The 22,500-nt window shown below is 47.7% G+C and overlaps 1 protein-coding gene across 1 annotated transcript in view; it reads left to right on the plus strand.

Annotated features, from left to right (window-relative positions):
* BZW2 (basic leucine zipper and W2 domains 2) overlaps nt 1-22,500 on the plus strand; it is a 64,349-nt gene that overhangs the window by 5,481 nt on the left and 36,368 nt on the right. Inside the window, 1 exon segment of the mRNA XM_074268748.1 lies at nt 17,595-17,659. Coding sequence (XP_074124849.1) covers nt 17,602-17,659 — 58 coding nt within the window. The 5' untranslated portion in view covers nt 17,595-17,601.

Raw genomic sequence — 22,500 nt, forward strand, 5'->3', positions numbered from 1 at the left:
CATGCCAAGGACAGCTCGTGGTTTCTTTGGGCCTTTTGTGTTCCTCTTGTCACCACCCTGGGCTCTCCCTGTGAACAAAGGAGGCTCTTTGGGGTTTGGACAATAACCCCATAATGGCTGACCTGGTTCCCTGGCTGCCCAGACCCACTTTTTTTTTTTATTAATTTTATAATTATAATTTTTTTGTCAGTACATATGCATGAGTAATTTTTTTATAACATTATCCCTTGTATTCATTTTTCCAAATTTTCCCCTCCCTCCCTCTACTCCCTCCCCCTAATGACAGGCAATCCCATACATTTTACATGTGTTACAGTATAACCTAAATACAACATATGTGTGTAAATCCAATTTTCTTGTTGCACGTTAAGAACTAGATTCTGAAGGTATAAGTAACCTGGGTAGATAGACAGTAGTGCTAACAGTTTACATTCAGTTCCCAGTGTTCCTTCTCTGGGTGTACCAGACCTACTTTTTCAGAGCAGGAACTGCTTAGCTCAGCCCAGTTTTTAGCACACAGTAGGTACTTAATGATTGTTGACAGCTTAAAAGTTTATCTATCACTTAACCCAGGGCCTATTGACTGACTGACTCCCTGAATGTGGAAGCTACAAAAAAAAAGATAACATGTTTCCCTAATGGATGGTGAATTTTAGATCTAGGAACAGAGGAAGAGGAGAGGAATTGGGTATAGAGGATGTTCCACAAAAGGAAAGACCTTCTGCCTTGAGACTTCCAGGCAGTATTTAGTGACCATCCTTCCCTCCCTTCAATTCCCTCCATCTACTCAAATGACATGAGATCAGGTTTGAAATCGAGGGAATCAATTTTCTTTTCTTCTTTGTTATTCTGAACTTGACAAAATATCAACAAACATGAACATTTCCATCTGCCAAGAACAGAGAAAGAGGATTATACATGAAACCATCTCTTCTCCATCTAACTCTTCTTAAAAATAGCATGTCATAAATTTAACCCTGGAGTTACAGCCTGTGGCTGTGGGGGCCCATTTCCCATCTTCTCCTGTCTCAGAAAATCTCAAAGCCAAAAATGAAGGGCTTTAGTAAGACTGCCCCTAAAATATATGAAAATGTCCTTCTCAGGTAGACTTTTGAGGGACTGAACCTGTCCCTACTATCTGATATCTGAAATTCAGCTAACTTCAGAGCACATTTATTAAGTGCCTGCTGTTTGCACAAGAGGGTTGAAACACACACAGTCACAGTTAAGGTGGCACCCAGCAGAGTCACCCTATTGTGAAGAGTACTGAATCTGACACCCCAGAAGCAGAAACCCCATGGGTCTTCTCAAGTCCCTCTTCTAATCCCTTAACATCAGAAACAGAAAAAAGCTCAGAAAGCAAGCCAAGGAGCAGAAGAACATTGACCCAGGGAAAATGCAAATGTGGATATAGCTACTGCTTTAGAGACACTCTGCTAGTTATTCTCAAAATGGCTGACCAGGAATTGTGAGAATTTCAGTGCTAAGTAATACCTGTATTGTGGGATTGCCAAAGGGGGCCGGCCCTGTGACATCCCATCCTGATGTGACTAGAGCTATGACTATGCCCTTGAGAAGACCTAGATTTCAGGGTCTGGGAATCCTCCTAGCTCTGCACACCTGCCTTTCAGACCTCAGTTTCCTTTTGTGGCTGTGAGGATAAATGACATGGACATGGAAAGCATTTTTCAAGCTTTAAAGTGTTCCATAAATGTCAATGATGGCTATATTCCCCAGGAACTGGGCTGGGACCTAGCCCCAATATTTTTTTTATAATTGCTTTTTGTTTTCAAAATATATTCAAGGAGGACTGGTTCAATATTAGGAAAACTATTAGCATAATTGACAATATCAGTAACCAAATTAACAAAAATCATATAATCATCTCAATAGATGCAGAAAAAGCATTTTATAAAATCCAATATCCATTCCTATTAAAAATACTAGAGAGTATAGGAATAAAAACTTTTCCTTAAAATAGTCAGTAGCATCTATTAAAAACCATTACTGTACTTCATATATAATGGGGATAAATTGGAACCATTTCCAATAAGATTCGGGGTGAAACAAGGTTGTCCACTATCACCATTGCTATTAAGTATTGTATTAGAAATGCTAACTCTAAGAGTAGACAAGAAAACGAGATGAAAGGAATTAGAGTAGATAATGAAGAAGCCAAATTATCACTCTTTGCAGATGATATGATGGTATACTTAGAAATCCCCAGAGGTTCTACTAAAAAGCTATTAGAAGTAATCTACACCTTTAGCAAAGTTGCAGGATACAAAATAAACCACATAAATCATCAGCATTTGTAAATATCACTAACAAAATCCAACAGTTAAGAGTTACAAAGAAAAATTCCATTTAAAGTAACTACCTACATAGTATAAAATGTTTGGGAATCTATTTGCCAAGGGAAAGTCAGGAACTATATGAACAAAACTACAAAACACTTTGCACACAAATAAAGTTAGATCATTATTGATAACTTTGATTATATTAAGTTAAAAAGTTTTTGTACAAACAAAACTAATGCAGACAAGATTAGAAGGGAAGCAATAAACTGGGAAAATGCTTTTACATTCAAAGGTTGTGATGATAAAGCCTCATTTCTGAAATATATAGAGAATTGACTCAAATTTATAAGAACTCAAGCCATTCTCCAATTGACAAATGGGCAAAAGATATGAACAGACAATTTTCAGATGAAGAAATTAAAACTTTCTAGTCATATGAAAAGGTGCTCCAAATCACTATTGACCAGAGAAATGCAAATTAAGACAACTGAGGTACCACTACATACCTCTCAGATTGGCTAAGAAGACAGGAAAAGATAATGAGGGATATTGGAGGGGGTGTGGGAAAACTGGGACACTAATACATTGTTGGTGGAATTGTCAACTGATCCAGTCATTCTGGAGAGCAATTTGGAACTATACTCAAAAAGTTATCAAACTTTGATCCTGGGCTTATATCCCAAATAGATTTTAATGAAAGGAAAGGGGCTCATAAGTGCAAAAATATTTGTGGCAACCCTTTTCGTAGTGGCAAGAAACTAGAAACTGAGTGGATGTGCATCAGTTGGAGAATGGCTGAGTAAGTTATGGGATATGAATGTTATGGAACATTATTGTTCTGTAAGAAACCACCAGCAGGATGATTTCAGAAAGGCCTGGAGAGACTTACAGGAACTGATGCTGAGTGAAATGAGCAGAACCAACAGATCATTATATACGGCAACAACAAGACTATATGATGATCAATTCTGATGGCGTGGCTTTTTTCAACAATGAGAAGATTCAGGCCATTTCCACTTGTTCAGTGATGAAGAGAGCTATCTACACCCAATGAGAGAGCTGGGAGGGGGAGACTGAGTGTGGACCACAACATGGCATTCTCACTCTTTCTATTGTTGTTTGCTTGCATTATGTTTTCTTTCCCAGGTTTTTTTTTTTCCCCCTCCCTTCTTGATCCAATTTTTCTTGTGCAGCAAGATGACTGTATAACTATGTATACATATATTGGATTTAACATATATTGTAACATAGTTAACATATATTGGACTACCTGACATCTAGAGGAGGGGGTGGGGAGCAGAAGGGGAAATTTTGGAACAGATTTTTTTTTTTTTGCAAAGCTCAATGTTGAAAAATTACCCATGCATATGTTTTATAAATAAAAAGCTTTAATATATATGGAAAGTTTTCAACATTCACCCTTGTGTTCCAAATTTTTCCCTCCCTTCCTCCCATCCCCTCCTCAAACAGCAAGTAATCCAATATATGTTAAACATGTGTAATTCTTCTCTACACATTTCCATAATTATTATACTACGCAAGAAAAATCAGAGCAAAAAGGGAAAACAAAAAGCAAGCAAACAACAACAAAAAAGGTGAAAATCCTCTGTTGGGATTGGCATTTAGTCCCCACAGTCCTGTTTCTACAGATGGCTCTTTCCATCACAAGAGTGTTGGAAATGCCGTCCTCAATAGTCTTAATTTTTCTTTGATCTTCCTGACCTTACAAAAACAAATGCCATATCTCACTGGAGCTCCTCGGGTTATATAATCGGGATCTATCAATTCTGTTGAATAAGAATTGTAGCGTGTGTAGACTCCTGGGATTCCTGCTCCCAACACCCTTCTGCCCTGATGACTTTGGTCCAGAGTGTGGCTATCCTATTCTTTCAGGACTCTGCAGTTAGCCCCGAGGGTTGGAGGAGTCCTTCTCATTTTACGTATCATGAGCTGGGGTGCTTTCCACCATGAGAATGCATGATCTCATCCATCAGCTAGACAATTGTTTTTTTTTAGGAAGGAGGATCTTCCAAGATGGCAGGGGAAGAACAGCTGGTACAAGCGTCTGGCCAAAAGGCTGATGGTCCATACTCCAAGGTCACAAAGAGATCAAGGGAGTGTGGGCTCAGGGCTAGAGAAGGAGTGGGTCGTGGGGTGTCTCAGTGCACCCGGGGGTCCTTTTGCTGGAATCCCTAGGAGAGTTCCCCCCTCGGGTGGGCCCTTGGGAGAGCCCTCAAAATATAGCCCATCTGTTTGGGGTCCCAGTACAGGTGCTGCCATCAGCAGTTCTGTGGAGGCTGCCAGGATGCCCACTGGGCAATAAGTCTCATGTCCTTCAGACCCTTTACACCTCAGATATCCTCATCTGACCAGTTTGGGGCGGGGGAGGATGGAACAGACCTAAGCTGAGGCTGAACACCTCTTGTCTAGCCCACACAAAAGGAAGGAAGCAAACATTTGTTAAGTTCCTGCTGTGTTCTAGGCACTGTGCTAAGCACTTTATGAATATTTTTCTCATTTGATCCTTACAACTACTCTGGGAGATAGATTCCATTATTGTCCCCATTTTACAGTTGAGGAAACTAAGGCACACAGTGGTGAATGATTTACCTGGAGCCTCAGGATTAATAAATGTTTGTTTTAAGGCTGAGCACTCTATCCCTTTGCCACCTCAGCCTGCCCAATCAGACTTCCTATGGCATCTAGAGATATATCCAGGCTTTGTTCCCGTTTCCTGTACAACTGAGAAGTTGTCTCATCCATTCCCACACCTGGACTAGCTTTAGGCCTTTAGAAGGGAAAACAAATCTCCAGAGAATTGGGGAAAACCCTCACCTCTCCTGGACTCGTCATTCTCACCTCTAAACTGAGGTGGAGAGGTCAGATGGTTCTAAAGCCATGATCCTATGGAGAGGACAAACTTTGGGGGGCTGGACAGGAAAAGACCCCTGGGACCCAGCACTGGAAGTCTGTGGGATGGACTCTTGAGGAATCCGGAGCTCAAGGCTCCAATCCCAAGGTCTCTGGGACGTCGGGGATGATTGATGGCCCTGGCAGTGAAGAGTTCCTCATCCAAGCTGGAAGCTGCTGAACCCGAGGGCTGGAAGCGGCCCTGGAGAGACAGAGCTGAGAGGCCTGAGTTACTCCTGGGCCAGAGCAGCAAAGCTGGGAAGCTGAAGAACACGGTACCGTGAGTCCTGAAGGGCTGGAGAGCCGGGATCTCTAAGGAGAAATGAGAGGCTGTTCACAGCAGAGCGCCCGGAGTGTGCAAGATTGACTTGGTTCCCAAGGGAGCTGGGCTTTGCCTAAAGGGAGGGATTCTTGACTCTTCAGTTTGTTTAGGGATCTTCACCTTAAATATCACCCAGTTCTGGAGGACTTTAAAGGCCCCTGGGGGCAGAAGGATGAGTCACTGATGGTAGAAAGGGAGCCGAATTGTGGGCCGGGGCCTCTGGTGGGAATCTTGGGGCTCCTTCTCTCTAGGACAATCTGTTGTTAGTTTAGCTGCTTGAGTAGAAGCTGAGGGCCTTCCCTTTGGAGTAAACATTGAGGAATGAGCACTGTCTGATTTTCCCTTGGGGGAAGCATGAATGGGGGTACAACCTTCAGATGGGGAAAATTGGGGGGAAAAAGGACAATAATTCAAAAGAGAGATTGGTGCAAGATCGAAGATCATTTCCAAGATGGAACCCAGGAGCTTTCCCAAGGGACTCAGTGGAGTCTCTTAAACCCTCCAGGCTTTGTTTGTCCTGTTTGGGACTTCTCAGAAACCCTGGCTTCTTTGCATCTGCCGCCCCCCCCCCCCATTAAAGCAGGCCTGACATGTAGAAGGTTAATAGTTCGGTGGCCACTGGCTGTCTCCGGCCAGAGCCTCTGTGGCTAAACATCTCTGTACTGGGTGACATTGTGCCGGGTACAGGAACAGATGGTGGCCCCAGGCTCCCTCGGAGTACCCAGCAGGTTCAATATTCCCCACTTATTCCTCTGGGGCAGAATTGGCCTTAATTTTAAAATACTGTAGCTAGTCTCTTCAGATAAGAAATACTCTAGAGAAGTTATTCTTAGAGCAATATATTATGAAGCTTTCCAAATGCCTCTCTCCCTCCCTCCTTTCCTCCCTCCTTCTCTCTTCTTCCCTCTCTCCCTCCCTCCCTTCCTTCCTTCTTCCTTTCTTCCTTTTCTTCCTTCCTTCCCCCTTCCCTTTCCTTCCCTTTCTTTCCTTTCCCTTTCCTTCCCTTCTCTTCTCTTCCCTTCCCTTCAGTATTAGTGTACATCCAATATAAGTTGATTATTTCCTGCTTAATTTCCAAGGAGAAAATAATTAAGCTACTTCTGAGCTGTCCCTTCCATTCCTTAGGACAAGTGCCATGTTAATCCTCTCCCACCAACCTGCACTCTCTGGGTCCTTCAAGCTGAGAATAATCTGGTCTGTCTGGACCATGGAGGTTCCCAGAATCCTCTTAGGTCTGGATACCCTGAAGCTCCGTCAGCTTTTTCTCTTGGTTGCCTGCCATTCATTCTAGAATCAGCCTAGGGGTGAGAGGTGTCATACAGGGGACTGTACATGGGAGCAAGAAGGGAGGGAATGATAGACCCAAGAAGTAAGGGAGTAAAAGGGACTCTAAAGAGAATTCTCTAGAATGGAGTCATAGTGACTTCGGAATCATTGTGGACAGGGAGAGCAGTGACAGGGACAGAGACAGGATCTCTGAGTTGGGGGGTGGCCAGGGATGATGGGGGGCACCAGCAATAAGCCGTAAATCAGTAGAATTTGGAGTCGGTCTATTATAGTCATAAACAGAGATTGAGGAGGTTGTTAGTGGGGGTATCCTTAAAGAGTCACTGATGGACCCCCAGAGAGATAGTATAATGGGAGAAAGGGGGCAGTGAGAGAAAGAGACCACTGGCTGATTACTAGGAGCCCAAGGCCCTGACTGGGCCATGGCAAAGGTGAATGCTGTTCATTCAGAGATGCTGGGATGCCGGCTTTCTCCCTGTGGTCTCCTAGCTTTCCCTGGTGAGATTCAGTCCCTTTGTCTAGAAGGGCCAGAGGTCTGGGTCCTTGCTCCCAGCAGAACATCAGCTGCTGGAGATGGAGGTGGGCCACGCGGTCTACCAGATGGTTCAAGCCTGGGAGAGGAACTTGCAGAGTATGGAAAGAAGGAGCTTGTAGTCTCTGCCCCATGTGCTCAGAGAGGACTGATGGCTTCATGATGTTGGGGTCAAGGTCCAGGGGTCCGGCTGTGGCTGATCGGACCAGCGAGGGCTTGGCAGGCTCTGCCCCAGGTCAGGCACGGAGAGTCAGTCTGAGCATTGGATGGAGAGGGCTCCAAGCTGGGCCATCTCATGTCCCCTCTGAACAACCATGATTCCACTGACACCTTCTGAGACGAGGGCACGCCATGATGGGCTGCCCTGTGCCAGCATCTCCCACGTCTCACCAACAGAGTGCGTTAGAGATCACCATCAGAGTGCGTTAGAGAGACACTTCCAACTTTCCCATGAGCACTTGCCACGGATGAATTTTCAATAAAATAACCTTTTAGGCAAAAGTACATTTGGCATTTGGGCTTCACGGCCAGCCCGTTGGAGCGCGCTCTGCCTCTGCCGCAGAGTTCAAATTCTTGGCAGTTTAGTTTGAGAAAGAGGCTCAGCATCTGGTACCTCATCCTGCCAGGTGACCTTCCCAATCTTCCTAAGACAATTCCATTTTCTGGCACAGACACTAAGACACTGTTGTGGAACGTGGACGGATCGACCATGTTGGAGAGCAACCTGGAATCCTGCTGAAAGAGTTATCGAACTGTCAATTCCCTTTGTTCCAATAATCCACTGTCTGTTTCCCAAGGTGATCGAGGGAAAAGGAAAAGAACCCGTTTGGGCTAAAATACTTAGCAGCTCTCTCTGCGGTGGTGAAGAACTGGAAAGTGAGGGGATGCCGGCAACCGGGGAATGGCTAATAGTAATAACACTCTTTTCTATAAGAAATGCTGAGCAGGATGGTATTAGAAAAACATGGAAAGACTTGCAGGAAGGAGAGAAAAGTGAAATGAGCAGAACCAAGAAAACTTTGTATATGCTAACAGCAGTGCTGTTTTAAGGATGACTTTGAGCAATCAGGTTATTCTGAATATTGTAAATACTCAAAATCATCTACAAAAGCCTTAAGAAGGAAACTGCTCTCTGCCTCCAGAGGAAGAACTGATAAATAGAAGGACGCAGAGCAGTTTTACATTTCATCTCTGTCTTTTTCCCTCTTCCCCTCACTCTTCCCTCTCTGTCTCTCTCCCTCTCTCTCTCTCTCTCTGTCTCTCTGTCTCTGTCTCTCTCTCTCTCTCTCTGTCTCTCTCTCTCTCTCTGTCTCTCTCTCTCTCTCTCTCTGTCTCTCTTTCTCTCTCTCTGTCTCTGTCTCTGTCTCTCTCCTCTCTGTCTCTCTCTCTCTCCTCTCTCTCTCTCTCTCTCTCTCTCTCTCTCTCTCTCTCTCTCTCTCTCTCTCTCTCTCTCTCTCTGTCTCTCTCTCTTTCTCTCTCTCTCTGTCTCTCTCTTTCTCTCTCTTTCTCTTTCTCTCTCTCTGTCTCTGTCTTTCTCTGTTTCTCTCTCTCTCTCTCTCTCTCTCTCTCTCTCTGTCTCTCTGTTTCTCTCTGTTTCTCTCTGTCTCTCTCTCTGTCTCTCTCTCTGTCTCTCTGTCTCTCTCTCTCTCTCTCTCTCTCTCTCTCTCTCTCTCTCTCTCTCTCTCTCTCTCTCTCTCACACACACACACACACACACACACACACACACACTGCCTTAGAAAAAACCATTTCACAAAGTTCCCAGCTGTGATCTGACATCTTCTTTATCCACATCTCAGGCAAGATCACGTCATGATGTCTTTAGTATTGACATTGTTCAACTTGGTCTAAGTACTGCCTCCTATAAAATATCTTTCCTAGAAGAGGCCCTTCCCCCAAGCTACTATGGCCCTGCCTCGTGCCCCCCCCCCCCATGATTGTCTGCAATCCGTGTAAGGACTTTGGATGTCCCACCTTCTCTTGGGATGGAATGGGAGCTCTGGGAGCTCCTTGGTTCCCGGCCGCCTTTGTGGCCTCAGTACTTAGCACAGAGTCTGATACAAAAAGCAGGGGCTTATAAAATCCTTGTGGATTTATTCAATGTTAGGTCCTCTGGATGATTGCCTGGATTCTGAGCATGGAGTTTGGATGGAATGGAAGCTCTGAGCTCCTCGGTTCCCGGCCGCCTTTAGAGCCTCCCTTTGATACAAAGCAGGAGCTTATAAAATCCTTGGGAATTTAATTCAATGTTAGGTCACATAGTTTTATGAAACCATTCATCTAAAAGCTCAGAGAACTCCGCTGCCTCTGAAGTGTGGGCAGGCAGGGCAGGTTTCTGTCCCTTACTCAGCCTCCGCTCCCCTCTTCCTCTTTTTCCCGAGGGCCCCAATCAAAGAGAGACGGAGATCTTTGCCACAGATCCCATAAGGGAGGGACCGCAGAGACTTTCTAGCTCGACCCAAGTGACAGGCCCGGAAGAGGAGAGCCGCGCTTCCCAGAAGGGGCCGGTGACTCAGCGCCTGTTCTTGGGAGATGGGCTCTCTGGAACTGTTCCACCAGAGCTACCCAAGGGCATCCTCCAAGTCAGGGCCCATTACATCATGTTCAAGAAGGTTGGGAACCCTGGGAATTCAGAACAAGGACAGGCGATTGTTCCCTACAGTAATTTGGAGGGCCAGGGGACAAATGAGAAGCTTCTTGACCCGGGTGGAAGGAGATCTAGATCGTCCCCTGTTCCATCAGTTATTGTCTCTATCGTATAAAGTCTTGTAAGTTCTCGGAACTTTCTGGCCAAGTCCTCATCCCTTCACCTCAACAAAGTTTTTGCTCCACCACCAAGGAGCCTGCTGGCCGCTGTCCATGTTCTCACCTGTGCACAGGCTGTTCCCTGTGGCTGGTCGCTTCCCCTCCTCACTAGCCTCTTTTTGGAGACCTCTGCTTCCAGACTCAGCTGAAATGCCCCCTTGGAGAGGGGGGCCGGATCCAGTGGCCGATCAGGACGACTGGGGATGGCCCGGGTCGAGGCTCACCAGGCTTCCGTTTGGACCTTAGTTTGTCTCTGATCAAATAGAGCTGTGTGTATGAGACAAGACAGGACTAGGCAAGTATTAAGTGCTTACTGTGTGCAGGCACTGGGCTGAGCATTGGGAATACAAATATGAGCAAAAAAGACACACAGACCCTGTCCTCAAGGGGTTTGCAATCTAATGGAAGAAGAACCTGGTGACGAGAAAGCTTCACGGTTGTCCTTGGGACTTGGGTGTTGGTCTTTTCTCTCTCTCTGAACAAAGGGGGCTTGGGGGATCGCCCCGTATGGCCGACCTGGCTCCCTGGCTTCCCAGACTCCCTTCTGCTTAGCTCAGCTTCTGGCACAAAGGTGGCACTTTATAAACCCACGCTGATCATTCCTTTCTTTCCTGTGATTTTGTTGACATGGGGAGCTGCTTGTCTGGAATATACACCACAGGCTGGGCCCGTAATCAGGAAGACAAGTTCAAATCCAGTGACCCTGGGCAAGCCACTTTAAGTGCTATCTGCCTCAGTCTCCTCAATTGTAAAGTGGGGATAATGATAGCCCCTCTTAACTGTGAAGAAAAACTGAGATAATATTTGCAAAATGCTCTGCAAACCTTAAAGGGCTACATAAAAGCTAGTTATCATTATTGTTTCGGTTGTTTATTCTTGTTAGTCGGTGGAGAGGACCCTGGCTCGGGGGCAGGGGCTGATTTCTAACATTTATTTCCACGTGCCCCTCGGTCTCCCCAAGTAGAAGCTTCATATAGAGAATGGCTTAGCTGGCCTGAGTGACTCCCTGGATCGCGCAAGTGAGGAAGCTCGGAGGCCCAGAAAGGACGCCATTGCCCCGGGCTCACACGCAAAAGCTCCATGAACCCAGGCTCCAGATGCTGAGCTTCCCTCCCTTTCACACCCAGTATTTTTCCTATAGGAGCAGCTCAATAAATGGCAGTCACCCTTTGGACAAACAAGCAACCTGCTTGGGGAGAAGGCAGCCAACGGGGCCTCCCGTCCGCCATTCAGCGTCGTCAAGACAACTGTGAATGAGGGCCCTTGTGAGCCGCGGGCGGGGGGGCTGCTTGGAAAGCCAGGCGGGAGCGGGCGAAAGCCAGATTAGTCTGGGGTCAGGAGGGTGGGCGGGAGCAGAGGGAGAAAGGGGGGCCGGTCCTGCCAGCTGGGCAGTGGTGACTGGGTCTGGTCAGTGCTCCCTGTTATGGAAAATGTGTGTGTGTGTGTGTGTAGTGTGTATGTGTTGTGTGTGGGGGTGTATGTGTTGTGGGGGGGGTGTATGTGTGCATTTGTATATATATATGCATGTGGATAATGTGTTGTGTGTATTGTGGGGGTGTGTGAATGTTTGAGTGTGTATGTGTGTGTAGTGTGTGTGATTTTTGTGTGTGTGTATGTGTGTGTGTGTATGTGTGTGTAGTGTTTGTATGTGTGTAGGGCAGCCTCTGTCTTGAGCACTCCCCGGGTGTCCTGGCCCGCCAGAGGATGCAGATCTGCAGCCTTTGAGAAGGTTATGGGTTTCTCCTCCCCCCCTGACCGCCGTCTCTGTCCCACTTTTAGTTCTCCCAGGGTCCCTCGGATCACAGGTCTAGAACCCTTCAGGCAGGCAGCCGGGGACCTCACTTTGTAGGCCCTTGGGGGTTACATGGCCCAGGGCCACGTGGCTAGACAGGCAGGTTTGGATCCGGACTGATGTGGTTCCCAACTTCCTGCTCCCACTCCTACATCCTCCTCCCTCGAATTCCGACTGGGGCTGAGTAGAGGCCGCCCCTACTCTTGGGCCTCCAGCCCAGTGCCCCGGTGCCGGTCTGCTTCCCCGCTCCTGTCTGGGATTAGAAAGCTCTGTGATTTTCTCAGGGCTCTAGTCCCTCCGCCAAGCTCGATAGCCGCCTCTCTGGGCCTTCAGAGAACATGTTTATGAGTTTCCTCTGATTCATGGAGGATCAACATTCTGGCGGTGAGTCTCTGAGCCTGGCCAGCCCAGCCCGTGGGTGGTGGCTACAGGCCACAAGCAGTGAGTAAGGGGGAGGGGGCACTGCTCAGCAAAGGGAAGCCCCGAGCACAAAAGCTCTCAATGGCCCTTTTTTGGGGGGACGCGGGATAACATTCCGTAACTACAGACGAGGCAGCCGCATGCTTGGCCAAAGGGAGCTGCTCTCTATGGGAAGGTGTCAAGATCGAGGAGGACCAGAAGGGAGCCAGGGCAGGGCCAGGAATTGGTGATGGCAAAACCCCATCCCCCACAGAAACTGGCACCTGGTGCATGCTGGGGCACAGTGGGCTGGGGGCCTTCCAAACAGAAGGTTCTTGAGAGAGATTCCTTGTTTTTTGTTTGTCCCCAAAGAGTGAGGTGGAAAATAAAAGGGAACAACCTTAGGCTCTGGGGGAAAGTTTCCTGACATCCCAAGTGATGGCAGTGTCCCCAGGAGGGGAGGAGGGGGCTTCAGCCTGGAGCTGGGTGATGGCCCTCAAGCACGACATCAGCTTTTGGGGGGGAGGACCTGCCCAGAAGCGGGCGGATCTCTGGCTCTGGGAGTAACCAGGCCCACAGAGACCTTCCTCGGGACGGCCCGGTGGCGTGGCCCGCCTTACTCAGTGAGCCTTCCTGGTCTCGGAGCCTTATTTTTAGCTCCACGGGAGTGCAGAAGGAGGGTATTTTGGTTTTTTCTGTAAGTTTCTGTAAGCCCGAGGAATTGCTGCTTCTCCCACGGGGAGAGCACCAGGTTACTGCCGGAGTCCAGTTGACCGCGCCTTATTCTACGGCTCGGGCGAGGCTCACACCGGGCCCTGGGCGTCCGGAGGAAACGGCCGGGACAATTCCAGCTTTCACGGCGTCCCGGAGACGCTCCATCACCCTGCCCCCAGCTCGGTTTGGAAGGCAGGACCTCTGCTGTCCAAATGCCGGCCTTCCACACAGAAAGTGTGGAAACAGGGGGAGGCTTCTTGGAAAAGGCCTGGATTCCTCCGACGTTCCTTCCACGAAAAGCAGGAAGAGAAGGAGACTGAGCTTATGGCCTGTTGATCTTGAGAAGGGCAAACGTTGTGTTTTATTCTGAAACTTGTCCCCGGCCTCGGGCTGGGACCCATTTACATGTTGGAATGCAGAATTATGTGACTGATATGTGACAATCTGCACATCTCAAAAATGGCCAAGTTTGCCCGAGGAGACGAGTGGGTCATGAAGGAGCTGGGATTTCCTCAGGGCCAGGGACTCCCGGTGTGGAGAATCCATCCCCTAGCACAAAAGGGAGTGTGGTTGTGACTTGGATTCCAGGCTCATGTCAGGAGCTTGAGAGCGGGTGACTCAGGGCAGGCCAACTGCTCTCCTGGACCTCCGCTCCCTCCCTTAAAGGAGCCAGTCTGGATGGCCTCCAAGGTCCTGCTAATTCCTGACCTAGGACCCACTGGTTCTGTAATGGGGGGGGGGGTGTGATAGGACGGGCCCAGAAGTTAGGGAGAGCCAGGTTCAAGGGCAGCCTTAGACGCCTCCAACTCGGGGCCCTGGCAAAGCCAGTGACCCTCTCTGCGTTATCATTTCCCAGAGTCCTAAGATTCACATCACATGATGTGTAAAATGCTCTAGAAAGCTTGGCGTTCCTCCAGTCAGCGATTGTGGTTGCTCTGTCATTTCGGTCATTCTGGTTCTTCATGGTCTCCCGTGGGGTTTTCTCAGCAAAGATACTGGGGAGGGTGACCATTTCCTTCTCCAGCTCTTTTACAGATGAGGAAACTGAGGCAGACAGTGAAGTGACTTGCTCAGGGTCACACAGCTGGGAAGTGCCTGAGGCTGGATTTGAACTGGGGAATGAGATAATGAGATTTAACTTCCAGTGCTCTGGGCAGTACAGCGGCCTCTAGCTGCCCAGCATCGATTATTGTTATCTTATTATAATTAATGGGGGGAGATCAGGTCGTGGAGCCAGTAGTTGTGAAGTGCCTACTATGTGCCAGGCATTGGACCACACAGTGGGGCCAGTCACAGGGATGAGATTTGAGCTGTGGCCTCCCATCCCCCATTCCCCACACCCCGGGGCTCCTGCTGCAAGGGGGCAGGCTGACTCTTGGAGCTGAGAGGGCTCGGGGGAGAAGGCGTCGGTGTCCTAGCGAGACCCCCATAAACAGCCTTGTTTGTGCAGACCGTGCGCGGGTGGGCAGGGCGCCTCACGTGCCCCTGGCATTGCTCCAGCCCGGGAGGTCCCTGAATCTCTAGTTGGATGCGATTCACATTATTCCAAAGTACAGCAAAGTTAAGGCCTGGGTCTCTCCCGGATCTCGCCCTGAGTCTCCCAGGGGAGCGGAGCTCTGGAATCCCTTGGCTGCAAGATCCCAGGGAAGTCACTTCCCCTGCCTGAGCCTCAGTTTCCTTATTTGGAGAACAGGGGAAGGTGACCTCTGCGGACTCTTCTAGCCTAAAGGCCCATGAGCTCTAATTGAAGATGTGGCAGCAGCCTCCAAGGTCACACAGAAGGGAGAAGGGCTCAGAACCTGGGAGGACACTCTGCGAGGAGAAAGGGCAGACCCCGAAGCAGATGATTCACCAAGCTCTGAGCCAGCCCAGAGAAGCAGGTACAGGGGCACGGAGCCCTGGATTTGGAGCTGGGCCCTGTTAGCTCTGCAGCAGCCCCCCCCCACAAGTGAAGGGTTTATGGGGGAACAGCGGGGGCCGCCAACACAGAAAGCCCTGAATGGAGCCCAAGGGGCCGAACGTCCGGCCTCGCTCCCTGGCTGGGCCCTGGAAGCGGGGCTGAGTCATCTGAGCGCCATGTGCCCGGCCCGGTGCATCTGCCAGGGGGGCTCAGCACGTCCTTTCTATTTCCAGTCTAATCTGGAATTAGGGAAGGATTAGCGTCCAGGCAGCGGCCATTAGTCAGCCCTCGCTGACCTGACCTGCTGTTTATCAATTACATAAGGACAAGGAGCGATTGGCCAAGGCTCTTAACCGAACTGAGCCTTGCTTGTCTTTCTTGTGTTCTGACTTAAAAGAGAGCTGCCCATCGGAGGTTGGAAAGAGCGAGCAGAAGGTCGCGCCGGGCGCAGGAACAGACTCAGGCAGAGGCCCGAGCGTTTGTGGGAAAGCTGTTGCTAAGGGAGATGTGCTAAATATCATGGAGGAAAAAAGGCTCGTTACCATGAACTGAAAACCAATGTGCCGGATGTTCTGCTGCGGGCAGAGGGAGAAAGTACAGCAGGACCCTGGCTGTGCTCAACCCCCCAGCCAGCCAGCCCCTCCCGCGCATCATGGGCCCTCTCTGGCCAGACCCTGTGCTGGGGGCTGCCACACAAACCAAAGGAAAGTTCCAGGCCTCCGGAGCACGAACCTACTTCTGAGGCTGAGCCGTGGCCCGGGCCGCCCACCGCTCACGTGACCACTGACAGCTGTGTGGCCCAGTGGTGTCCGCCTCATCAGCAGAGGCAGGGGGGGCTGTGCTAGGTGGATCCCTGTGATGCGCGCAGGGGGTGTGGTTGAGAGTCAGCGTGAGAAGGTGCAGACAAGTCGGGTTCTGGGGGGGAGAGGGGTCCCTCACTCCTGGAAATGGGGTTTGAGCCGGGTCTCAAAGTAAAGCAAGATCTCCCAGCCTGAGTTTGAGAGTTGTGAGGGATTTCAGAGGCTACACCTGATTCAAGCTGTACCCCCCAAAAAAAATCCCTCCCCACCTACCCCATACATGGCTGTGTTCCAAGGAAGTCGGGAAGTCCTGGGGAAAGACGATTCCCCAAACTCTATTTTTACCTTGAAACAACGGGATTGATAAAACTCTGAGAGCCGAGCCCCTCATTTGGCAAATCAAACTCAATTGTGAACGGATGTTTACCAGACCAGCCGTGATTAACCACCAGAACAGACTGAATGGGGATTTATGGATGTGCCCCAGTGTGTGAGTGTGTGTGTGTGTGTGTGTGTGTGTGTATCTGTGTTTGTGTGTGTGTGTGTGTATCTGTGTTTGTGTGTGTGTGTGTGTGTATCTGTGTTTGTGTGTGTGTGTGTGTGTGTATCTGTGTTTGTGTGTGTGTGTGTGTGTGTGTGTGTGTGTGTGTGTCCCTCCCTTCTAAGTTGTTCCTGGTCTGTTTTGTAATTTCTTCATGATGTTTATTTTACTCAATTCAACAAGCATTCCATACTGCTGGATCCCAAGTTCTGTGCTGAATCCCTAGGGAGAACGGATTAGACAATAACTGAAGTCTTGCCTCTTAGGGAGCTTATATAACTCTTAGAGGTCAGACCATCTGAAGGCAGAGATTGCTTCCTTTTGTTTTCCCTCCTTCCTTCCTTCCTTCTCTTCCTTCCTTCCTTCTACTTTCTTCTTCTTCCTTCTTTCCTTTCTTCTTCCTTCCTTCTACTTTCCTTCCTTCCTTTTTTCCTTCCTTCCTTCCTCTTTCCTTCCTACTTTCTCTTCCTTCTTTTCATTCCTTCCTTCCTTCCTTCCTTCCTTCTCTTTCTTCCTTCCTCTTCCTTCCTTCCTTCTTTCCTTCTTCTTTCTTTCTTTCTCTTCCTTCCTTCCTTCTTCCTTCCTCTTCTTCCTTCCTTCCTTCCTTTCCTTCCTTCTTCCTTCCTTCCTTCCTTCCTTTCCTTCGTTCTTCCTTCTTTCTTCTTTCTTCTTTCTTTCTTTCTTTCTTTCTTTCTTTCTTTCTTTCTTTCTCTTTCTTTCTTTCTTCTTTCTTTCTTTCTTTCTTTCTTTCTTCTTTCTTTCTTTCTTCTCTTTCTTCTTCTTCTTTCTTTCTTTCTTTCTTTCTTTTCTCTTTCCTTCTTCTTCCTTCCTTCTTCCTTCCTTCCTTTCCTTCCTTCCTTCCTTCCTTCCTTCCTTCCTTCCTTCCTTCCTTCCTTCCTTCCTTCCTTCCTTCCTTCCTTCCTTCCTTCCTTCCTCTTCCTTCCTTCCTTCCTTCCTTCCTCTCTCCCTTCCTTCCTGATATCTGGCAGCCCAGAGAGGCCCAGCATTATAGACTGGAGGCTCTAATGCACCCATTTCACAGATGAGGAAGCTGAGAGAAGAGCAGAGGAGGAGGAGAGAAAGGACTTAGCCAGAACCACCCAGGTGTCAGCTGCTGGGTCTAGAACTGGAGCCGCGATTCCCCCCCCTTTGCAATTCCCACCCCCCCTCTACCTGCAGCCATTAAGGGCCTTGCTGCTGCTCGCCCCATTCTTTGCTTTGCCAGCAATTTCTCGGCGAATGTGTTAATGAGCCACGGCCCCTCAGCCCTCTGTGTCCTCTTTGTTTTTCAGAAATTTTATGAATAAGCATCAGAAGCCGGTGCTCACAGGCCAGAGGTTCAAAACTCGGAAAAGGGGTGAGTAGCTGCTGTGGGTGTCCCTCTGCTTTGTCATGGTGTGTGTGTGTGTGTGTGTGTGTGTGTGTGTGTGTGTGTGTGTGTGAGAGAGTGTGTATGAGTGTGTATGAGTGTGCGTGAGTGTGTGTGAGTGTGTGTGTCTGTGTCTGTGTCTGTGTTGAGTGTGTGTGATGGAGGGGAAGGGAGCACCTGCAGCCCTGCTGCCCATCCTTAGGAGGTGGTGTGTGTCTTGAGAAGCAGCGGCCATCCTCAAGGACTCAGGATTGGGAATGGATCAGAATCTTTCTGTGACTTAGTTTCCTCATCTGTAAAATGGGGCAGCTGTCTCAGCCTCTGTCATCCCTTTCAGAGCCACGGGCCACGGGCCAGTGTTGATGGTAGGGAAGGGCAGCTGAGCCAGGCGGCCTTGACCACGGTGGGACCGGGAGGCCGGCCGGGCACGAAGGGCGCAGGCTCCTGCTCTGTGCCGTGCTCAAAGTGGGATCCGGCGGGCACATGAAGGCAGACACGGGGCACCACAGCTAGGCCGGGGCAGCAGCTCCATTGTCCGGCCTGGCGGGCACTCAAAGAGGGTGCAGGCAGGCCATGGGGCAAAGTGCTGGAGCTCTGGGGAGGCCTTCAGCCGCTCCCAGAAGCACCGAGTGTTGTCCCGGCCATGGCAGCGCTGACGCTTCAGAGCTCGTGCCACACTCAGACCGCTTTGGGGCCCCACTTGGGGTTCTCTGCTGAAACGCCCCATTCGGCCATGTATCCTGAGCTTTCTCCAGCTGGTAAAAGATTGAGCTCCCACCTGATCCCCAGAAAGCTCCCCCCATGGGTGTTCCCCGGGCTGAGTGCTGAGGGGCTGAGTGCTGCAGGATGATTCTGGGGAAATGCATGATCCAGGATCTGTCCCCTTCTTTCTCTTAAAAAAAAAAAATACTATTTTTATTTCCAATTCCTCCCTCCACCCCCTCTCCCATCCACTGAGAGGGAAGAAATATGATCCCCATTGTGTATATGAAGTCATGCACAACATTTGCCCAATCTCACATGGCCTGGGCTGGGGTCCAGCTTGCTCCAGTGACTGTCCTTTTAGAGGGGACCACGAGGGTGACGGGGGTTCCCATAGCTCTGTGGGGGGCTGTGGACCCTACAAGAGAGCGATGGCTAGCTGACGGTTGCTATGCTTGTGTGTGATGTCTAAGGGTTTCCGTGTGTACGTGACCAGGCCCAAGCAGGTCCACGTGTGCCCAGAACTGTCCCCATTTGTGCCGCTACATGTCCGGGTATACAATATACAGTGTTTCTAGATTCCTTCTAGCGTCTGTGTGTATTGTATCTAATATGGAATGTTTGTGTCCAGGGCGACAATGTATCTTTTAAAAATCCCTGAGAACTTGTGTGCCCAAGAAGGCAATGGCTCAGAGTGGAGAGAGCTGACTTGAAGTTGGGGACCGCTGGGCTCTCGGATTGTGTCTGTGTAAGTCACCCCAAGGGTGGGCCAGTCATGTCACCTCTCTGAGAACCTGTTCTGTGTTCACAGCGATCTTCATGCCTCTCTAATTCGATTCAATACGCATCCATGATGTACCTACTGTGTGCAAAGCGTTGTTGATTCGGGGTTCTTGACTTCAAGGAGGTTCAGTATTCTTTCCTCCATTTCCATCCTGCCTCAGCCTTCTGACAGTGGTCCCTCTTTCTCTTTTTGTTGTTTATTTTAAAATGTTATTTTATTTACAAAAGAAAAAAAAAAACGAAAAACAAAAGGAATAGAGAACAAAATGAAACAAAACAAAACATTCTCATATGTCCAGTAGAACACCAGGAAGGAGTGAAAATATACAACAACACATGAATAAATCAAGAAAGAGTATATTTTAGTAGAAGAAATTATGTTTATGAGTGTCCATTTTTTCTTTATATCTTGTAAATTATTCTTTTTTTCTCTGCTGTGCACATTATTTACTTTATTCCTTTTCCCCCCTTCATCTCCCCTCCTCCAAGCAAGCTATAGTTTAAAAATATATTAATATTATATGTATGTATATATATACACATACACACACACACATACACACACCACACATGTCTTCCTATCCCTGCTGACTTTGCTTTAATTCTGCTCCTAACTTGCCTTGCTGTTACTTAACCTCTCCCCTCCATCCCATGGATCCCTCCCTTGTCTTCTTCCTTATCCTTTGCTTCCTCATTCGTCCATCTCTCCCTCCCTTGATTCTTTATAGCTTTTGGGGGGTGCTATACCCTTCATAGTATATATGTCATGTTGTGTATTGAACCCATTTCCGATGTAAGTTTTCGGAATTATGAGCCCTCCTTCCCCTCTAATGCCTCTGTGGCTATTCTTCCTCTATAACTCATTTGTAAAACATAATTACTATTTTTACCTTAATTCTGCCCCAATCTTTCTTTTGAGCTGCCCTATTGTTGACATCAATCTTAAACATATGATATTCATTTCCTATGTAAAAAATAAACACCTTGTCCATGTTGAGTTCCTTGAAATCGATCTTTGATATTGGCTCTTATATGTTCATTTCCTTTTAAGTTCAGTTTGGTTGACAGATAGTTCTGAAAGTCTGTAAGTTCTTCAAATGTCCATTTTTTCTTGTTCAATATTATAGCTAATTTTTTCCAGATATGATACTTTTGGATATTTTTGGTAATTCGTGTGATTGTTCATCGATCTACTTCCAAGACCTTCAGTCTTTTAATGTGATTGCTGAGAAGTCCCATACAATTTGTATTTAAGCTCCAGCGTATTTGAATTGTTTTTTTCCTAGGCTCTTGAAATTTTTTTTCCTTTGATCTGGGGGTTTCAAAATTTGGCAATCATATTCCTATGTGTTTTCTACAAAGGATTCAATGAGGTAGTGATTGGTGATTATTTTTTTCTATTTCTAGTATTCCCTCCTGTTCTATCACACCAGGACAATTGTCTTAAATTATTCCATACATTATTGTGTCAAGGTCCTTTTTTTAGTGACAACTTTTAGGCAGTCCAATTATTCTTATATTTTCTCTTCTTGAACTTTCTCCGATCTGTTATTTTTTAAAATAAGATGTTTTACAATTCTGTTCCATTTTCTTACGCTTTATAATATTTTGTTATTTTTTCATTTCTCATAGCTTCACTGGCTTCTCCTTGTCCAATTCTAAATTTCAGAGTTATTTTCATTTTTGAGACTCTGTATCTACTTTTTTTAGCTGGTTAACTTTTTTTTTTTTCATAATCTTCTTGCTTTTCTTGGGTGTTTTTATTTTTATTTTATTTTTAAGTTTTTCCTCAAAGTCTTTTAATTTTGAAATTCTTTTTTGAGTTCGTCTATAAGTTCTTTCTAGGCAGGAGCCTTTTCATATTACTCTTTGGTGGTTTCTTCTTTGCCAATTCTTTTTTTTTTTTTTTTTTTTTTTTTTAAATAAGAGGTATTAGTATACGGAGCTCTAATCCTAGGGTCGGGGTGCCTCTGGCTTCATCTCAGCTCTCTCCTCTGACCAGGAACCCCAAGCCAAGAGCTGCCCCTCCGGCCAGTGCCCACAATCAGTAGTGTCCCTGACCCCTGCCTCTGCACTCCCAGTGTGCTATTTCCTTCTCACCCAGAGTGACACCTCTGCAGCACAGCTGGGCTTGCTTCCTGATCAGCTGAGCTTCCCTCAATTTCCTGACTCAGACCCCAATTCCACAAATAGTCTGGGAAGTGAAAGTTTCTGTGGTTCCTGCAGCCACACCCAGCTCATCCCAGGGCTCCCCACTTAGTACTTCTCTGGAATAACAAATCAGGTTAATCTCAGCCCTGGGTCTTTCTTCTAATCTTGGGCGTTGTTTCTGGAGGACCCCTATTTTGCCCCTAAGTCTTCTTGATTTTTTTCCCACTTTATGTTTGTCCTAAGGGGAAAATTTGTGTGGGAAATCTGGAAACCTCTGGGAATCCTACTCTACCATCTTCCAGAGCTCATCCCCTCAGGTTGTTCTTCTTAAGAGCCCTCCAGGATCTCGAATTCTGAATCCACTCTTCTTAAACCTTCCTATGACCCCTAATTCCCCCCTTACCCCTCATTCTTCCAGTCCATCCTCTCTGCTATGACCTTGCTTCCCGGCCTTGAACCCAGCCTGAAACAGCTCTACTAGCCATCTGCCCTTTGAGTCCCTTGACCTTCACCACTTGGGGCTTTTGACCTTGTCTTTGTATTGCTCATGGGCAGCCACCGATCAGTTCTGGCCAATTTCTTTTTCTCTCTTTATTTTTGAGTGCTAAATGCTGCTCTGGAAGTCACCTCAGTAGTGATGGGGCAGCCCCAGCCTCTCAGGGGAGAAGGGACCTCCAGGTCATCATGCCTCCTGTACCTCAACAAGTGGTCTGGCTGCCACTAACCCTTGACCTCCTCTAGTTTTATCACCCGGCTGCTCACCCGCCTCTTCTATTGGAGTGTCCCTTTCTCCCTTGGTTTCCTAACACTGCCCTCTCCTGCGTCTCCTCCTACCTGTTCGGCGACTGCTTCTCAGTCTCCTTTACAGGGTTATCACCATCATCATCGTCATCATGGGTCACCATCATCACCATCACCATCATCAACAATTAATTGTAAAAAGTAGCATTTATATAGTGCCTACTATGTTCCAAATTAACAAATATATCATTTGTTTTTCAACAACCACCCGGGAGGTAGATATGATCATGATGCCCATTTTACAGTTGAGGAAACTGAGGCAGAGATGAAGGGACTTTTCAGGTCACACAGCTGGATTGAACTCAGGCCTGCCTGGCCCATAGCCTTACACTTTACCTATTGTGCCCCCACCGAAATGACCTTTCTGTACCCTCACTATCTATCCATTAACT

This window comes from Sminthopsis crassicaudata, chromosome 5, assembly GCF_048593235.1.
Source record: "Sminthopsis crassicaudata isolate SCR6 chromosome 5, ASM4859323v1, whole genome shotgun sequence".
Lineage (NCBI taxonomy): Eukaryota > Metazoa > Chordata > Mammalia > Dasyuromorphia > Dasyuridae > Sminthopsis > Sminthopsis crassicaudata.